This window comes from Anoplophora glabripennis, unplaced genomic scaffold, assembly GCF_000390285.2.
Source record: "Anoplophora glabripennis isolate ALB-LARVAE unplaced genomic scaffold, Agla_2.0 scaffold255, whole genome shotgun sequence".
NCBI classification, from domain to species: domain Eukaryota; kingdom Metazoa; phylum Arthropoda; class Insecta; order Coleoptera; family Cerambycidae; genus Anoplophora; species Anoplophora glabripennis.
In genome coordinates this window covers 97,415-114,736 of record NW_019417249.1, presented here as the reverse complement: position 1 = coordinate 114,736, position 17,322 = coordinate 97,415, and the positions used below count along the sequence as shown (strand labels likewise).

The window sequence follows — 17,322 nt, the reverse complement described above, 5'->3', positions numbered from 1 at the left end:
TATAGCATGTTTTTTTATATTATTAAATAAACTGCAGAAACCATTATAATAAACGAACCATGCATATGTATATAGTTTTAAAAGCATATAAATTTGTATTCTGTTTTATTTTATTTGAGCCTGCAAAATATTAAATAGGTTATGCAGATACTTACGTTATTTATTGAAATAACTAAATAGTAAAATAATGTGTTAGATAAGGAGCATATCAGTAGAGGACTCATAGAAGAAAATGGTAGAAAAGTAAACATTTAGAAATTGAAGTGAACTCAGTGAAAATAGATTTAATATCTTATATGTATATAATCGGCTATAGTACAGAGCATGCCGTGACAATCTTTTAAATTTGAATGCAACCGCGCCTAATTATGGAACATGGGCAAAACACACGGAGTACGTCTCGCCCCCCCTTTTTGGAAACAAGGTCATCCATTGAAACTATGGTAATGATCAGTATAGGATAGAAGTATGTGGTATATGAAACATACATACAGCCTACTTTTAAAACCGATATCGACTGGACTATTAGGAATAACAAAGAGAATGTTAAATTTTTGCTTTATCTAAATTTTTTGTATCGTTTTTTGTAAGTTTTAAGCACATTAGTGTATCTATTTTACGAAACGCGCGTTGGTTCTTCTTAAATACTTCCAAATCCTTGTAAAAATAAATTAATTTGAAGTTGTTCATTTCTATAATATCCATGCCATATAAATAGTACACAAGGATCAGATTCGGTCTGTACAATTTAATTTCAGTTATGACGATTTGTTGCGCGTTACCTAAATATGTGACGTCACACTAAAAGAGTCTATTGTAATGCAGGCATTAATATTGTCGTCGCCCACAAAGTGGACAAATAATTCACTTCAATAATAAGCGTAATACTGATATATGTACATAGTTTTTTGTAATATCACACATAAAAAAAGATATTCCCTAACTCTATTCGAAGTAACTCAACCTCCCGCGCTAGGGAAGAAGCCCAAAGTCCTCAAAGTGGAAGACACCGCGGCTACCAGCGAATCCTTGAATTTCCACATCGTCGTGTCCTTTACCCTCGTGTTACGGTACACGTCGCAGCCCTTTAAGGTCTTCATGCAGTTCCCTCGATAGTGGTGCATCCTGGCGTCGTTAGGGTCGATGGCGTAGTTCCTACAACCGTCGCCTAGGCAGCTGAGCGGGAAGTGGTTGTGCAGTGCGATCACCTTTTCGGTGTTGTGAAAGCTTTTGATGTTAAAACCGGGTTTGGTGTAGTTTTCGGTGCGGTAGACGTGTTGTAACATGTACATGTATCTGAAACGTCGCAGAATTGTAACAAATTTTAAAGACGGTACATAAGTGGGTGAAATGAAGTTGACTTCTTTTGTGACTTTGTTTCTGTCGCCGATAAAATAAAGGTATAATCGTGAGTGTCAGATTAGTGACGAATTAGAGAGATTTGTAGACACATTGATCTCATTCAGACCTTTTAGGTGTCCCTGGATGGAGAAGCCTGACTATATAGGGTCGTAATAATTAATAATACAGGGTGGCCAAATGAAAACGAAACAGAGCCATTTTCAAGAACTGCGTCAAGATTGTAGAAAAACGCTCATACCCGTCGATTTTAGATTAAAGGGGGACATTCTTCTCCGCCATTTTCACCCCCAAGCAAGGGTAAGAATTAACCCAAAATATTTAAATGGCATTGGGGGTTGAGTAATATTTCTTTTGAAATCTCTTAGAATTCTCTTTACAACAGACTTTAAATTTTATAATTCCGTCCAATACTTAGGTAGGATTAAGAATTTTGATTTTAAAGTTGAAACTTATGTACAAACAATTAGTAACGGTAAAAATGTCAGTCATTCGAGTTAAGTACGCCAATAGTATAAATTTAGTATTTCTTGCGTTACATTGTTTTTGTCGATTTGTAATCACTTTCGTAAAAAAACACAATCGTAAAAAACAGAAATGAATGCTATACACACACAATGAACGTAAAATTAGTGGATTCCAAATTATTTTCTAGTATTATTTGGAAGCGTTGGTTGGTAGTTTATTTAATTGTGTCTTTGAAAATTAAACACTATGGTTTATTTCATTGCGGAAAGTGTAGATACCGTTTCGCTTTACTTTATGAACAATAAATGTGCGAATAGAACAGCTCAGCTATTTAATGAACAACATCAAGATCGACATGTCAGGAGGAAGTATGTTCTAGAGTTAGTAAAAAAATTTCAAGAGACAGGGAACGTAGCCAATAAAAAACGAGAAATTGAAATATCTATAGTTAATGAAGCTAGTGAAGTTGCAGTTTTGGGACAAGGTCATCTTGATCTTACATTAAGTACAAGGCAGCTGGCATCTGTGTCTGGGATCAATCGAACTAGCATACAAACCATTTTTAAGAAGAATAAATTCCATCCATACAAAATACATTTAGTCCAGGAACTTCATGAGGATGATTATGACCGCCGTTTGCAATTTTGCGAAATAATGAGTGAACGAGCAGGGAACGATCCACAGTTCCTTTTTAACATCTGTTTTTCTGATGAATGCAGTTTTTTCTTGAACGGGACGGTAAATCGTCACAATTGCCGCTATTGGTCCGATTCAAACCCAAGCGTTTTTCACGAAGTGCATACACAGCAACCGGAAAAATTAAATGTATGGGCTGGAATTTTCGGTGACCGGCTGGTGGGTCCTTTTTGTCTACCTGGTAATTTGACTGGCCAAATGTATTTGCAATTACTGGAAGACGCTATTGATTGATTTTATTGAAAATGTTCTAAAGTATGACGAATAGATCATTTGATTTTTCAACAGGACGGTGTTCCTCCGCGTTATGCGTTAATTGTCCGTCAGTATTTGGACCAACGTTTTCTACGGAATTGGATTGGGAGAAGAAGTAGCATTGAGTGGTCTCCACGATCACCGGATTTAGCGCCCCTTGATTTATTTTTGTGGGGATATCTAAAAAGGAAAATCTATAAAACACAGCCAGCGTCGCTGGAAGATTTGCGTGAAAGAATCATCGACGAATGCCGTCGAATCACTCCGGAAATGCTTCGGAATGTACGCGAACGTTTCGAACAAAATCTTTATTCTTGTATGGAAGCGGGCGGTCATCAGTTTGAACATTTAATCAACTAAGTAGTAAGTAAGCAACTAAACATAATTTAAATATTAAAATGTAAATTTTTTTCAAAATATATTAAAAGTTATATTATAAAATCTAAAGTCTGTTGTAAAGAGAATTGTGAGAGCTTTCAAAAGAAATGTTACTCAACCCCCAATGCCATTTAAATATTTTGGGGTGATGCTTATATCCTTGCTTGGGGGTTTAATCTAAAATCGACGAGTCTGAGCGTTTTTCTACAATCTTGACGCTGTTCCTGGAATTGCTCTGTTTCGTTTTCATTTGACCAACCTGTATAATATAAAAATACTAAATTATTAATTTGAAGAACTGATTTTAGTTATGTCATCACTTCGCGATCTTTCTCTAAGCACCTTTGGTAGATTAATCGCTATTTATTAGTGACAAGGTATTCTGTCATAAAATGCAGAGAGTTTTGGAACCACTTTAAGGTAATATGTTACTTATTAAAAGACCTAATTAGCGAATTTATTCCAGTTAAAGTCTCCACTCTCGAGTAAATGCTACAAATTACAAACATACCTTGGTATGTCCTCAAACGTGTCGTTGTCGTGGATCAAGTCGTCCAGGAAATAAACGTTTCGCGCGTTAAACGAACCCCTCTCCCCCTTGCCGTCCTTCAGGGCCTTGGGTAGAATCATCTCCATCAACTCCTTCCACGTGGCGCCCTTCACGGGCACTATCACCTCGTCGATATCCAGCAAAGCTATGTACTTGTACTGGTACATGTGCTTGTAGAAACAGTCGTTATAGGGAATGAGCTCGTTCAGGCGCTTTTGAACCAGTTTCTTCTTGAGGTAGAGATGCTGGAAAGAAGGCAAGTTCGGCTGGCCCGCCGCTAGGTTGGTAGGAGTCACTTCCACCTGAAGAAGGAACGAGAAATTCAAGGCCAACCTTTCTTGACGTGTCAGATTCTTACCACTCCTTCTCGTTCGTAGTGTGTCAACACCTTGCTGATATTCCGGTGCACCTGCAACTCGTAAAAGAAGATTTTATCAACCCCTAGAAGTTTCATGATCTCGATCCACTCGACTAGTCTCACCGACAGGTCTTCGTGCAAGAAATCCAGTCCTTTGACGCACACAGCAAAGTCCTTTTTCGTCTCGGGTTTTTCATAGAAGACTCTCAAGTTATTGGTGGGGGTATCGCACTGCTTCTCCACCAAAGAGATAGACTTAGGGGTGCTGTTTAGAAATTCTTTGGGAATGATACAGGCGATAAGGTAAGGCTGGTACATGCCTTGCTTGAAGGTTCCCCATCTTTTGTTCCTAGAATAATTGGTTATAGCTTTGTTTTGGTTCCGACAGAGGACGGTTCAAATTATGTAGTTACTGATATAGTCCAGGGAACCAAAAATTTTTCGGATAGAACCGATTGACGTGAAACTTGAACGGTAAGTGGAAAATCGCTCAAGAAACAAAAGTTATATAGTGCCGATGAGCGCTTTTGCCCAGGGGATGGACGCCACACCTTCTAGGGGGTGAAAAATAAAATATTGAACATAACCCCAGGAATCTATAAAGCAATCAATTTTAAGCAAAAAGTTTCTTATGAACATTTTTCAATAAGTCGATATTTTCTTAGTTATTGGTGATTGAAAATGTACATTTTTTATTAAAAAAAGACGTTTTTCAGTAGTTTTTCTCGAATAACTCGGAAAATATGCATTCTATGAAAAGAAAACATCACAAAGAAAATGAAGCTTACAGAAAAAGAAAAAGACTCGAGTTTTTTTTTCATTTATGTAGGTACAACAGGTGCTGATTGTGATATATGGCTGGTTGAAGATAATTTCATGTCCGCCAAAAACTAAATTGGAAGTATTTAATGTAAAACAACTAAAAATAATTCTATTTTTCAAGAAAAATGTACAGTACATTGTTTAAAGTACTTTAAAAAATCTTTTAAATGAACTTGACTTTAAGTCATTAGCATAAAAATTAACAGAGTTATGATCAAAATAAAACCGTTAATTCGCTATTTCGGAAAAAAATCGTTATAAAAACTGATTAATTTTTCACGAGATTTAAAATTAAAGATAATCCTTCTACAATTTACATTTTTTATGTGCTAACAATATATTATACAAGTTTAAGTGGTTTAGAATGCATATTTTTGAAAATATTACGTTTTGATGGAAAAAAAAATTAACTCCAAAAAAATTACATATTTTTGAAAATAACTTTAAAAATAAAAAGATACGTAAAATATTCAAGAGTACAAAGGTTCAGATTTTTTTTTCACAGAATACTTTGGCTATTTTTTATTTGTGTAGGATAAAAATTAACAGAGATGTCGCTGCTAGAAGTTTGCAGTTGAGGGCGAAGGTTATGTTTTTGAAACCTTTTAATCTCAAAAATCTCAAAAAGAACGCTTTAAAAAATATTCAATTTTACAGTACTTTTAGCTGTCGAAATTTTCCGTAAAATCGTTTTTGGATCGTCTTAATAGCTCTAAAATTAAGGGAGTTATCGTTAAAAAACCAACGGTACCCTATATCTTCAATTTTCGGAGCATATCAATATTTTGGTTATCCACAACTTTGGAGCATTCTATATACATAATATTTATTCTATTAATAATTCTACTTATCACTTTAAATGTATACAATTGTTCTCATTTGTATAATGGAGGGTGATTTTTAAGAAACCCAGTGATCTGATAAACATTGTGGGAGGGCATTATAATTCATTTTAAATAATTTAAAGGCCATTTTTTTATACTTTGTCATTGGAGGTGATCTTGAAGGGTTAAAACAATGCCATAAATTATAAATTGTATTATAAATAGGTAAAAGAATTTATCCTATTTGTACTATCAAATCATTTCAAACTATTAAAAACTATTTTTTTTAAATATTTTGTTATTAGGGATAGTTTTTTAAGGGTTGAAATAGTGTATTAAATTATTTATAATGCCATAAACTATTAAAAAGATTTCTATCTATAATATATGCACTATAAAAATATTTTAAGGTCAAAGAAACTATTAATTTTATATTTTTATCATTAAGGGTGGTTTTTAAGGGTTGAAACTATATAATAATAACGTAAATTATAACCCACAATATAAAACAATATTTATTCTATATGGGATGGGGTTACTTTGGTAAAAATAAAGAGTTATCGAATAATATTTCATTTGCATTAGTCTCAAATCTGTTATAAAAATAACCTCAATATCGGTTTTCTCCGAACCATCGGTTCGTCCAGAGTTTTTGCTAAAATATATGTTAGTTTTTGAAAAATTAATTCCTGAAGACTAACACAAAGTTAAACTGCGAGTGGGGTTACTTTGTCCACCTCATTAATTTTCTTGATATTTGACAAGTAACCCCTTATTTTTACCCAGGTATGAAAAATATATATCCGAAACAATCTCACTGAATGACAAGAAAAAAATTTAACTTATAAATAGCATTAAGACACCAGAAATTAGAATCTTAGTGATATATTAACGAAATATTATCTTTTACGGTATAAAAATATTATTTAACTCTTATACAAACGTAAAGTAAATATAAATATAGTATTCTGCACTAAAAAAATAACAGTTTTTCTTTGCGCAGTTGTAAGTTCTTTAAATAATGTTTTGAACGAAACAATAACGGCTTCTTATTAAGAATAGGTTGCCCTAACTTAAATCTTATCGCAGACTTTGATAATTTTCAAAATTGCCCCACTACATCGATCAAAGTTACCCCATTACCCCGATCAAAGTTACCCCACGACAGAATATTTAAATTTTCGGCCATATTTACTATGCAATATTTTTCAGTTTTTAATATCCTAATGGGTTAACATGGTTATACAGCAAAGACTATAAATTACTTTACTCCTAGTGCCTGTTTCTCTTGTGCGCTTGAAGTTATATTGGCTTCAAAAAAGGATAAAATATCGTTTTTTAAATAAAAACACTCTACAAACATTACTGGTTCACTGAGGAACGATTAGACATGATCGCGTTAACTATGCGGAGTTGCCATATTATGATATCTGCCTAATATCTCGAGAAATGTCGGAAGGAAGAATATAAAATAAGATCATCAATGTTTCTGTCAAAGTAGCCCCTGAAATTGAAAGTAACCCCATCCCACGGTATTAAGATATAATTTGAGTCTATATAACACCTCTATTTTTATATTTATTCAGTTTTTAAGGGGTGGTTTTCATCCCCTAAAAATAAGAAGCGCATATCAAGCATATACAACTTTTCATCTACAGGGTGAAATAAGCTTGATTCTAAATTTTCATAAAAATCGGATCTATCCGAAAGTATTCGGACGTTTTACCCTATTTTTCTCTTTGTTTCCTTGACTAATACTTGGGTAGCCGTTCTAGGACTGTTGTTTGACAAAACCAAACAAGGCTTATTAGTGCAAAGGAACAGCATTTTCTATTTATTTCCACTCATAACTCTTTTAGCTGTGATTTCGTGATGATAATTTGAAACTACGTACTGTGATTAGTTAACATTGAAAATTTATTTGATCGTCCTTCGAAATAATGCAAACAAATAGACTCTTTATTATTCGAAATAAGCACAGGATACATATGTTTAGTGTGCAAATAGATCGCAAACGCTGCGAGATTTTGACGAAAATTTGTTAAATTAAGTCTAATTACATCAGCTAAATACAACTCTAGTGTTCTGTTATCTGTGATGTAACACATTCATATCACATATTGTTGGTTAGATAACATCTAGATGTATAAACAGTTTGCTGAGCTTAAATGCAAAGTTCCACTCCGGAATAACAATAGATGGCAGTCGCATTCTGGCGTTGACAATTTATAGTCGAGACATTCCGTGGATCGTGGATCTAATAGTATACTATATTAGATCTGAGGCATTCATATGAAATAGAACATATGGATTCGATTATGATTGCAGTTAATATTTTTGTCACATAAATTCTGCTTCAAGAGATACAACCCATTAAGTTATTAAGTACATATAAAAACTCGTTAAACTCACCATACGTATCTGTACTCGAAACTCTTTTCCAACACCGGCTTCGACATCCCATCGAACCAGAACTGACAGAACGTGACGACGGTGGGTTCTTTTCTGTTTATCATCCCCAATATTCTGACTGTAGGGCCCAAAGTGTTGTTGGTCCTGTCGTCTAAGTAAGCTCCGTACAGCTGAAAGGTTCCGTTGGAAGTTTCCAGTGTTTGCCAGTAGATGTTGTTGAATTCCAAGTCGTACATCGAAGGAAATCTAAAAAGATCAGTACCAGTTTCGAATCTATTTTTTTATGGCAATACGAAACTAAATTCGTCGAAATTGAATTTGTTTGAATTTACCTAACTTATATCTTGTAAATAGAGTAAATATTTTTTTTATCTCGCTTTGAGTTGTAGAAAATGTAACACCGTTTAATTCTCGACAATAATTTTCTCTTGATAAAAGATTTATCCTGTAATCAAGCATACTGACTTGGCGCACGATTTGTTGAATCTCGCCGGCTTCTTTTCCCAATTCAGAACTGGGAGATTGGGCAAGTTCTGCTGAATATCCTCCAGAAGATTGTCTTCGGACCAACTAGGACTGTCGTCTGTTAACACCTTGTTAGGATCTATAGTCTCTTTTAAGTCGTCACTTTTAGTTGTCGGGGGATCCGAGTATTTTTGTGTGTAAAAGCTTCTATTAAAGCCTGTCATGGGGACATCTATGAACACCGAGCTGAACTGATACAGGACGCAGATGATGATGAAGCAGAAGATGACGAAACCCAGGAGGAACTTGCTTCCTTTACTGTTGGAGACGACGAGCATCTCGTACGGTTGGCGAGATTCCTGCAACACGAAAATCCCTTAGAAATATGGTTGTATATACAAAATGCATGTTTATTTTTATCTCCAGAATTTGTTATTCAGCGGTGTCTTGGTATTTTTGTTGATTTTATTTAGCTTTATTAAAATACTTGTATTTTTAAACAGTTTTAATATTCGGGTAAATAAAACACAGCCCCTCTGTTGGTTAGACGTATCAATACCTAAAGCGATGTTAGCGCCCTCTGATGGTAAGTGATACTTACATCTAGAGCAAAGCACGTCACAAACCTAGTACAGGGTGTCCCACTAAAGGGCGGCGAGGTACCATTATATTAGGGAAACTATAGGCCCAAAAGCTTCGAGAAAAAAATTTTACCTAATAAATCGACCAAGAGAAATCGATGGAAATAGTTTTCAAGTTCGTAGCTCGGCCGCTAGGGGGCGCAATCTACATACCAAAACATAGAGTTGAATTTTTCTCAGAAATGTTTCCTATTCAGGTATATTAAAATTATGATGATCCTTTTGCAAACATGGCTTTGTTTACCCTATTTAAAATTAACAGACTGTCTTTGTTTGATCATCTTTAAATGCTTGGCATACGAATAGAAATATTCCTTGTAATTTCACTAAGTACATATGGAAATGAAAGCAATTTAGTGTTATTGTTCCGATTTTAATCCAGCATAAGCTTTTAATATTACCACAGTGTTCGTTTCACGTCGTGGTAGGTATATATTTCTTTCTTTTTTTTTGGGGGGAAACACCAAACACTGTTTACTTGGAAAGACAAAGTTCAGATACATTACTAGGGACAATTCTATTGTTTAAAATTTCGACGGCCAGCAGTAATAGTTAATTCCTTAACTACATCATGGACAAATAAAAGAGAAAACACTGTATTTAATACCAACAGAAACATACAAATTACGTGGTCATATTTTGAATTTCTTTTTTGCACACAAATCTGCATCTAAAAATGACGATTACAATATTTTTGCGGTATGTATATTGATTTGTTGTTGTGTTGTTGTGAATACTATAAAAACTTAACTAGGCATTTATTAAAACCTTTTGTGCCACTGGAGAACGCCACTGATTTTTTTCAGACAGTTTTATTAATAACTATAAGCAGCTATAGGTATCCACATATTTGTATATGTGTCTGATATTACAGGATTAATTTTACTTCGCTGTCGAAGGCGTAAACATAAAAATGTCTCCAATACTATTTTATTTTGTTTCGACAACAAACTGAATAATAATTGATCAATGTTATGTACTTGATTAAAAAGCATTGTCAGTATCTGACCCTCAATCCCGGAGAGAAAAGTTATGCACATTTTTTCTGCCATCGAAAAAGCATTGACTGGATGATTTCTTGAACGTCCTTTCGGTTACAAATTTTCTTTAAAAGGGTTGAAATCAGAGGCGGACTGGCTAGATGAACAGGCCCGGGAAACATTCAAGCGGCCCGTTTTTTGAAAGTTTCAGAATTTATTTTATTTTAAATAGGCTCTTCGTGAATGATTTGAAATATTTGAAAAAAGTTAGCCATAGATAATTTGATATTGTTTTAAAAATAATTAGTCTCTCAATTTGTTTGTAGATAAAAATTAAAATCTTAAATTAAAATAATTCAGATTTTTTTAAAATGGATAAGTAGTAGTTGGAAGGTATAAGAAATTAAAGCATTATTCTTTTTAATAAATAAATAATCATTAAAATATATATTTTGTATCAATCGAAAATATTGTGTTGTAGAGCTAAGTATAATCTAAAAATTCAATTTAATATAAAAGGAGATTTTTTAAAAGTGTATTTATATGCTACTGATGCAAAGGGAAATACGTTTGTCAATATTTCTATTCTATTTAAAATTCTGTAACAACATATGATGCAGCTTTTACATAGCTCATGTTTCTTTTTATTTTTTCCTTTATCTTTCTGCTGAGTTTTATCAGTTTCATATTCTGTGATTCCTTCACTTTCACTTTCATCAAATTGACGTGTTTCATACTCGTCCAATGGAGTTTGTACAAGTTTTTGTTCCACTGGTGTGCTAAACTTGTTAATTCATCTCTTAGTTTTTGAGGAGTTATTTCTGGTTCATATATGACCAATTTCTCACACAGTTTGTTAAAAACTGGAGCTTTTAATCCTTTCATGCGTATTGTATCTAAGTTTTTTGGATCCAAAAAGGCAATATCAGCATAAAACTCATTATCCAAAGAGCAGAATCGACGTTCTATAGAAGCTACTACAATATGCATGAAACTCTTACAGAATGCATATAAAAATATCAAACAATTTAAAGTTAATTAATCACATGAAAAGATCTATATAAATACAAAGCTATAGAATAGATAAAAAAAGTAATTAAATTAGGTCCATAAAGTTTTGATGCAGTTTAAGGTATCGAGTTTTTTTTATATTAGTAGAAGCTTATTTTTAAGGAGGTACTAGACTTTTAATTGGAAATACATAATAATTATGGTTGATTTAACTCATTGAAAAATCGTTTTTTGGTCTCCGGCCGCAAAGTACCAACCGGCCCGAAAGTTGCGGTTGGTTGGTTGGTTGGGCCGCTGCGCTAAACAAAATTGATCCTTTCCGGCGCCATCGAGCAAAAAAATTGTACACACACCTCGGAAAGTAAAAAAGAAAGCCTCAGATCACATGTAATTGTCGGCCAAGGTGAAGTCGACATTTCTTATTTTACTGCCCTAGGTGTGTAATATATACTTTTTTTTCATTTATTTCCAAATTTTTTTCCTTGATTTTTTTCCAATGTATTACTCAAAATTTTTTCCAATTTTTGTTTTTCAAATTTTTTTTTCATTAAAAAAAAAATTTTTTTTTTCAAAAATATTTTTCATCCTTCTAACAGCGCGGACCGGCCCAAAATGACCGCGGCCCATCGGGATACCTCCCGAGTTCCCGCATAGGTTGAAATTACTAAATCTTTATAGCTATGGCGCAAAAGAATCCAACGGGATTAAAAATTGTTATAACTTAACAATCTGTCTTTACTTTAAATAATGCTATCATTCTCTAATTCAGTTATGAAAGGAATTATATGTAGTGGAGATAATAAAAATACTTCTTACCTGACGATAGATGTTAGATAGGAGTACCTATTTACCTTTACAACAATCATCACATGAACACAAAGCCGCTGCTAAGTAAATCTAGCTCACTGCTCACCACATCATATATTTTTGTAAGATACAATTCAAAATAAAAACTGCATTCGTTTGATAACACTGATAATAAATTCTTTACGAGTGGAAGCAATGTCCCAACAAAAAAAAAATATTTGGAAAGCGATTATATTTTTACTAAAGTCTACATTACTTTTAACAGGTATACTCGACTTCTGTTCATATCCCAAAAAGGAGTTTCAAATAACTCTACACCTCGTATATCCTAATAATTGTTCCACAATCACAAAGAACTATTCAAACAAATCATACGGCCAACTACTTATACTTAGTAGGTGGTCGACGATATTTTGCAATTTCCTAAGAAGAGTAGGTATATTTTTTAATGTAACTGCCGTTATCTTAATCCTTGGAGATTGATTAAATTTTATCTATTTATTTAATGCTACCGATCAGATAAAATATCGTTTATTAATTTTTATTTTTACTTTTTATATTTACATACCTACACGAGATGTTTTTGTTTTAATTCTCTTTAATGAAGTCGAAGGAAATTGAAATACTTGAATTAATACACGAGTCATTTCCTGGTCGTGTAATTTCCCGTTTTGGTGGTCAGAATTGGACGCCCAGATCATTCAACGCCGTTAGACTTTTTTCTTTGGGGTTTTTCGAATTCTAAAGTTTATGCCAACAAGCCTTTGAAGGTGGAAAATGAGCGCTGTATCAACGAAATTCAGCATTTATGCACAACTGTCATGGGAAATTTCGATAAAAGATACCCGATGTGCTATTCCACACATAACCCTTATTGCATACTTTATGAATCATTAAAAAATGTACAATTTTCTTTCTATCAAAATTACGTCTTGCGTGACTTTTGGGAAATTATTACTCCAAACTAAAACAAGGAAAGCTAGATGAAGGCTTCAACACATTTCAAAAAATAATATAGCTCTTACTAAATGCTTTACAGGTATTTTCTAGATCCTGTTTTACTTTACACCTCAGAAACACCCTGTATAAAGCTATAGTTAGCTTCAAAATGTAAAACTATGTTGACCGATTATTTGTTGGAGAAATATCTTAGAGAATGATTAGCTTACAAGAACTTTAAATTATCTGTTACATCTATTGGAGAAATAAGGAATTCAAAATATATTATCACAATCAAATTTCGATCACGAAATAATCCGATAAGAACCCAATAAGTGGTATTATATTACCGTTCAATACTAATTGAAATATATTTTTGATAAGAAACATTTTTAATCAATCGAAGTGTTGGCAAATATTCTGGAACGTTTAAATTTGATAGCTCACATTTATATTATTGTTAATTTTATTACCTTCATTTATTTATTGGTCACTTAAAAACTCCACTTATGTTACTTCGAACTCATTCCAAGAAACACCGTAAAAAATAAAACACTGTAACAGACCTCCAGATTTTTACTCCAACTTTTTAGGTACCTACAGCTTGTTATCACCCTCTTGTATCCCCACCCAACAAATCCCCAGCTAGATAAAAGTATGGATCGAGTGGTTACTGATTTTAAAGATAAACGTTGATGATTAGTCTTGTATCAATTATTTCTGTCGAGATTTTTGCAACCTGCTTAGCTATTTTTTAATTTAATAGTTTATATGACCTCCTATATCTACTTGATCGATCTTAATATATTCAAGCTTCAGTTACGCCGAAATTGCTTAGGTGTGCCTTAGGGTTCTGTCCTTGGACCTTTAGTGTTTCTCCCTGGACGAAGATATCTAGGCCAAGCAAATAAAATTTTTACTGTAAAAAAGTTCTATCCGCGAGATTATTGTAAAATTGTCTAAAGGAACATAATACAAGACATCTCTCATCTCGCGAGTCAAAAAGTGAGGAAAACAGTTTTTTCACTTTGCAGGGAAAACCATCAATTTTAGTGAAAAGTGACTCGCAGACAGCTTGTAGAGAATAAAATTATCTACAAAATGAGACTTGTTTAATTAAAATCGGTTAATAAACAAAAAAGTTATTGCAAAGAAACAAGAAAAGTGCCCATTTCTTAATTTGTTTATAACTATCGCATTTATTGTTAAAATTTTATAAAACTATGACAAGTTGAGGGTTTTGTCATACTTAAAAAGTGTGCCAAAAGTGGGCGCTGTAGATGTAATAGTTTTCGCACAATTCAATTTGCTTATAACGCAGGCTCCAAAAGTTATGAACTTTAAGCCTCTGTACAGGCGTTAATTTTCAACCAAACATGATTCTGAAAGCGTCATTGTAATCTTAAAGACGTAATTAAGCGACCTATTAAAAAATATCACCGGTTTTTTGACATTAACATTCTCAAATTGTGCATTAAAAAATCCTGCGTTTTTCGCTTATAAACAATTTGAATAAAATTGGTGCTATTTACTCGTATGCTACCTCACCGAATATAGATTCAATGGATAGCTGGCAAAAAAATACAAATTTTAAAAAAAAGCACCCTCTACGACCAACAGGAGCCAAGATAAGAATTTTTTTTTAAATCGTATTGCAATTGTTTATAAACATTAAGGCTTGAATTTTTCGCAAAATAAAGTTTACGACGTAAACTACGATTTCCCGTGAATTGCATTGAAAAATGTTGAAAATTAACGACTCACGAGCCCTTTAAAGAGAAGATATTTGCTAAGTAAAATATCCGGCGTGGTGGTGGGAGAAGCTCGTCCAAGCGAGTCGCGTGCAAGAAAAGTGAAGTTCAAATTGATGTGCGCTGTAAAATTTTGCAATATCTCGGCTTCTATTCATCGTAGAAACTTCTTTTGTTTTAAACAGGGGTAGCTCAACGAAAAAATAACAATGGGTATACTTACGAATTCGTAGAATAGCTCTGAACCCCAGAAAAATGCGTCTTTTATACTGATTTTTTTTTAATTTACAGAAATGTCACAAAAACTATTGTTAAACGAAATATTAATTAAAATTTCCATTTCGGAATTATTTTACTATTATTAAAAAAATAAATGAAGCTATCGTTCATTTAAAAAGTTATTTTCTTATATATTAAAAAACTTATTTTTTCAATATTTTGTTATTTAATTACGATTTAAATGTAAAATTTAAGTAAAAATTCACAAATTATTTTCAAATTATTATTTATTGTTAAAAGATTTAAAAAAGAATAAAATTTGAATTTATTGCAAAATTCTCAAAATTAAAAAATATTAATAAAAATAATGCGGTCGATAAAATTACAATTTTAACTTTTTGAAATATATATACAGGGTGACCCATTAAGAATGGAAACACTCGCGTACAAAGGTTTTTTTTAAAGCTCTATCTTGATGCAAAATTTGAAGACGAAATTTTGATTTTCAAGGCCTACTACGAATTTTTTTTAAGTGAAAAATAGCAAAATTTTGTTAGCAACTTTTTTATAAAAAATCTGACTACACCACTGGATCTAGGAACCCCTCCAATACATTTGTACCAATTTTTGCGAAAAAAAGTTATGACAATATCGGCATCACCAGTGTTGCCGTTGTCGGTGAACCTATTCTTTTAAAGGGAAACAAAATTAAATAACAAACACTGGTTTAATCATTATTAATAAGAATCATAAAAACCAGTATACGTAAAATAAACAACAAGTTCGTCAAATTATTATTATTTCGTGGTTATTATGCCAAAACTTACAATTATTACCTTCTTAGACAAAAATAATTACATTTATAATTTTTTTATTCAAAAAGCCACTGGATTCTACAACCATAATCCAATTATTTAAGAAGAATTTTCTGAAAAAAATATTACGAGATATTCCAGAACATAACGTTGCCTAAAAATGATATGAACAAAATTTGGTAGGCTGTGAAAAATAGAAGTTTAGACAACAAATGTCAAACTTCACAAGTAGTGGCATATTGTAATATTTTTTGTGCATGGTTAAATAAGTTCCATAATTCTTTGTGATGGCTCAAAGTTTAACTTTGCACGAGAAAATTGAAATAGTTCGCCTTTCCGGAGAAAATGATCGGACGGCAAGAGAGGTGTGTATAATTTTTAACAACAGACATCCAGATAGACCTAATATTACGTATAGCACAGTTTTTAAAATAAACAATACTTTTATGGAATATGGTGCTGTATCAAAATGCATTTTAAAAAGGGACAATCAACAGAGAAGACGTATTCACGTGCAGGAAATCTTAAATTATTTTACAAACAATCCTCAGAATAGCCTCAGGATTGCTAGTTTAGATTTAAATTTACCTAGAGATAGTATCCGACGGTGCCTAAAAAAAATAACATAAAACCCTATAAACCTAAGTTTCTTATTCACACTCTGGATCCAGGCGATAATGAGAAACGAATGGAGTTTTGTCTCTGGAATGACTAATGGAATTGTGTCATCACAGAACTCACGGTGTTGGGTTTCAGTAAATCCAGAGTGGATAATTAATTGCCGAAGACAATATAGTCAGAAAGTTAACGTTTGGTGTGGGATACTTAACGAGAGAGTCATTGGTCCGTGGTCCGTTCCTCTTTGAAGGGAATATGAATGGCGAACAATTTCTACATTTCCTTCAGAACGAATTTTTTAATACAGTCGATAATCTTCCATTACAAGAAAGAGTAAATCTACATTTTCAGTTGGATGGATGTCCAATACACAATGCGAGACAAATCAGAGAGTGGCTTAACGAGAATTTCCCCAATCCCAATCATTGGATAGGTCGAAACAGTCCATTAATTCATTGGCCACCCCGATCTTCGGACCTTACCCCACTTGATATTTTTCTGTGGGGCTTTATTAAGTCCAAAGTTTATAAGACACGGCCAATTAACCGGGAGGTATTGTGCACTAGAATAAGGGAGCGTGTGAGGAGATTAACGCGCATCAATTACGAAATGTTGTAAAAAATATAAAAAAACGTTATGAAAAACGTATAGAATTAAACGGAGGATTAGTGGAAGCTACAAAAATTTAAATTTAATGACGTTATTAGTGTACATCAATTTGACACACTCCTTTTTCATTTTTAAAAATGTAATTTTTTAATCATTACTTTTTTTTATCAATTGTTGTTTATATTAGAGTAATTGTTGTTTATTTTGTGTATACTGGTTTTTATGATTCTTATTAATAATTATTAAACCAGTGTTTGTTATTTAATTTTGTTTCCCTATGGGTTTTATTCGGTTTTTATAAAAGAATAGGTTCACCGACAACGGCAAACACTGGTGATGCCGATA

At 32.9% G+C, this 17,322-nt stretch overlaps 1 protein-coding gene across 3 annotated transcripts; it reads right to left on the bottom strand.

Annotated features, from left to right (window-relative positions):
• Window positions 1–873: 873 nt before the first annotated feature.
• On the bottom strand, window positions 874–13,557 carry LOC108905894. Of its 3 annotated transcripts, XM_018708960.1 has the most exons (7): window positions 13,439–13,557; window positions 8,588–8,946; window positions 8,123–8,368; window positions 4,188–4,413; window positions 4,065–4,121; window positions 3,668–4,008; window positions 874–1,296 (listed from the first exon to the last, which is right to left on the bottom strand). In XM_018708960.1, the coding sequence occupies exons 1-7, from the start codon at window positions 13,442–13,444 to the stop codon at window positions 960–962; spliced, it is 1,572 nt and encodes a 523-aa protein (XP_018564476.1). In that variant the 5' UTR covers window positions 13,445–13,557; the 3' UTR covers window positions 874–959. The 3 variants fall into 3 exon arrangements, with proteins under 3 accessions (XP_018564476.1, XP_018564474.1, XP_018564475.1); XM_018708958.1 differs by having other exon boundaries at window positions 4,065–4,413; XM_018708959.2 differs by lacking the exon at window positions 13,439–13,557 and adding an exon at window positions 12,036–12,076 and having other exon boundaries at window positions 4,065–4,413.
• Window positions 13,558–17,322: the final 3,765 nt, after the last annotated feature.

What these genes read in the sequence shown, in the direction of transcription:
- LOC108905894 (XM_018708958.1), bottom strand. An exon ending in TTCAACAAATCGTGCGCCAA is followed by an intron (nt 8,369 to 8,587) that starts GTCAGTATGCTT and finishes TGATCTTTTTAG; the next exon opens with ATTTCCTTCGATGTACGACT. An exon ending in ACGTTTGAGGACATACCAAG is followed by an intron (nt 1,297 to 3,667) that starts GTATGTTTGTAA and finishes GCGACGTTTCAG; the next exon opens with ATACATGTACATGTTACAAC.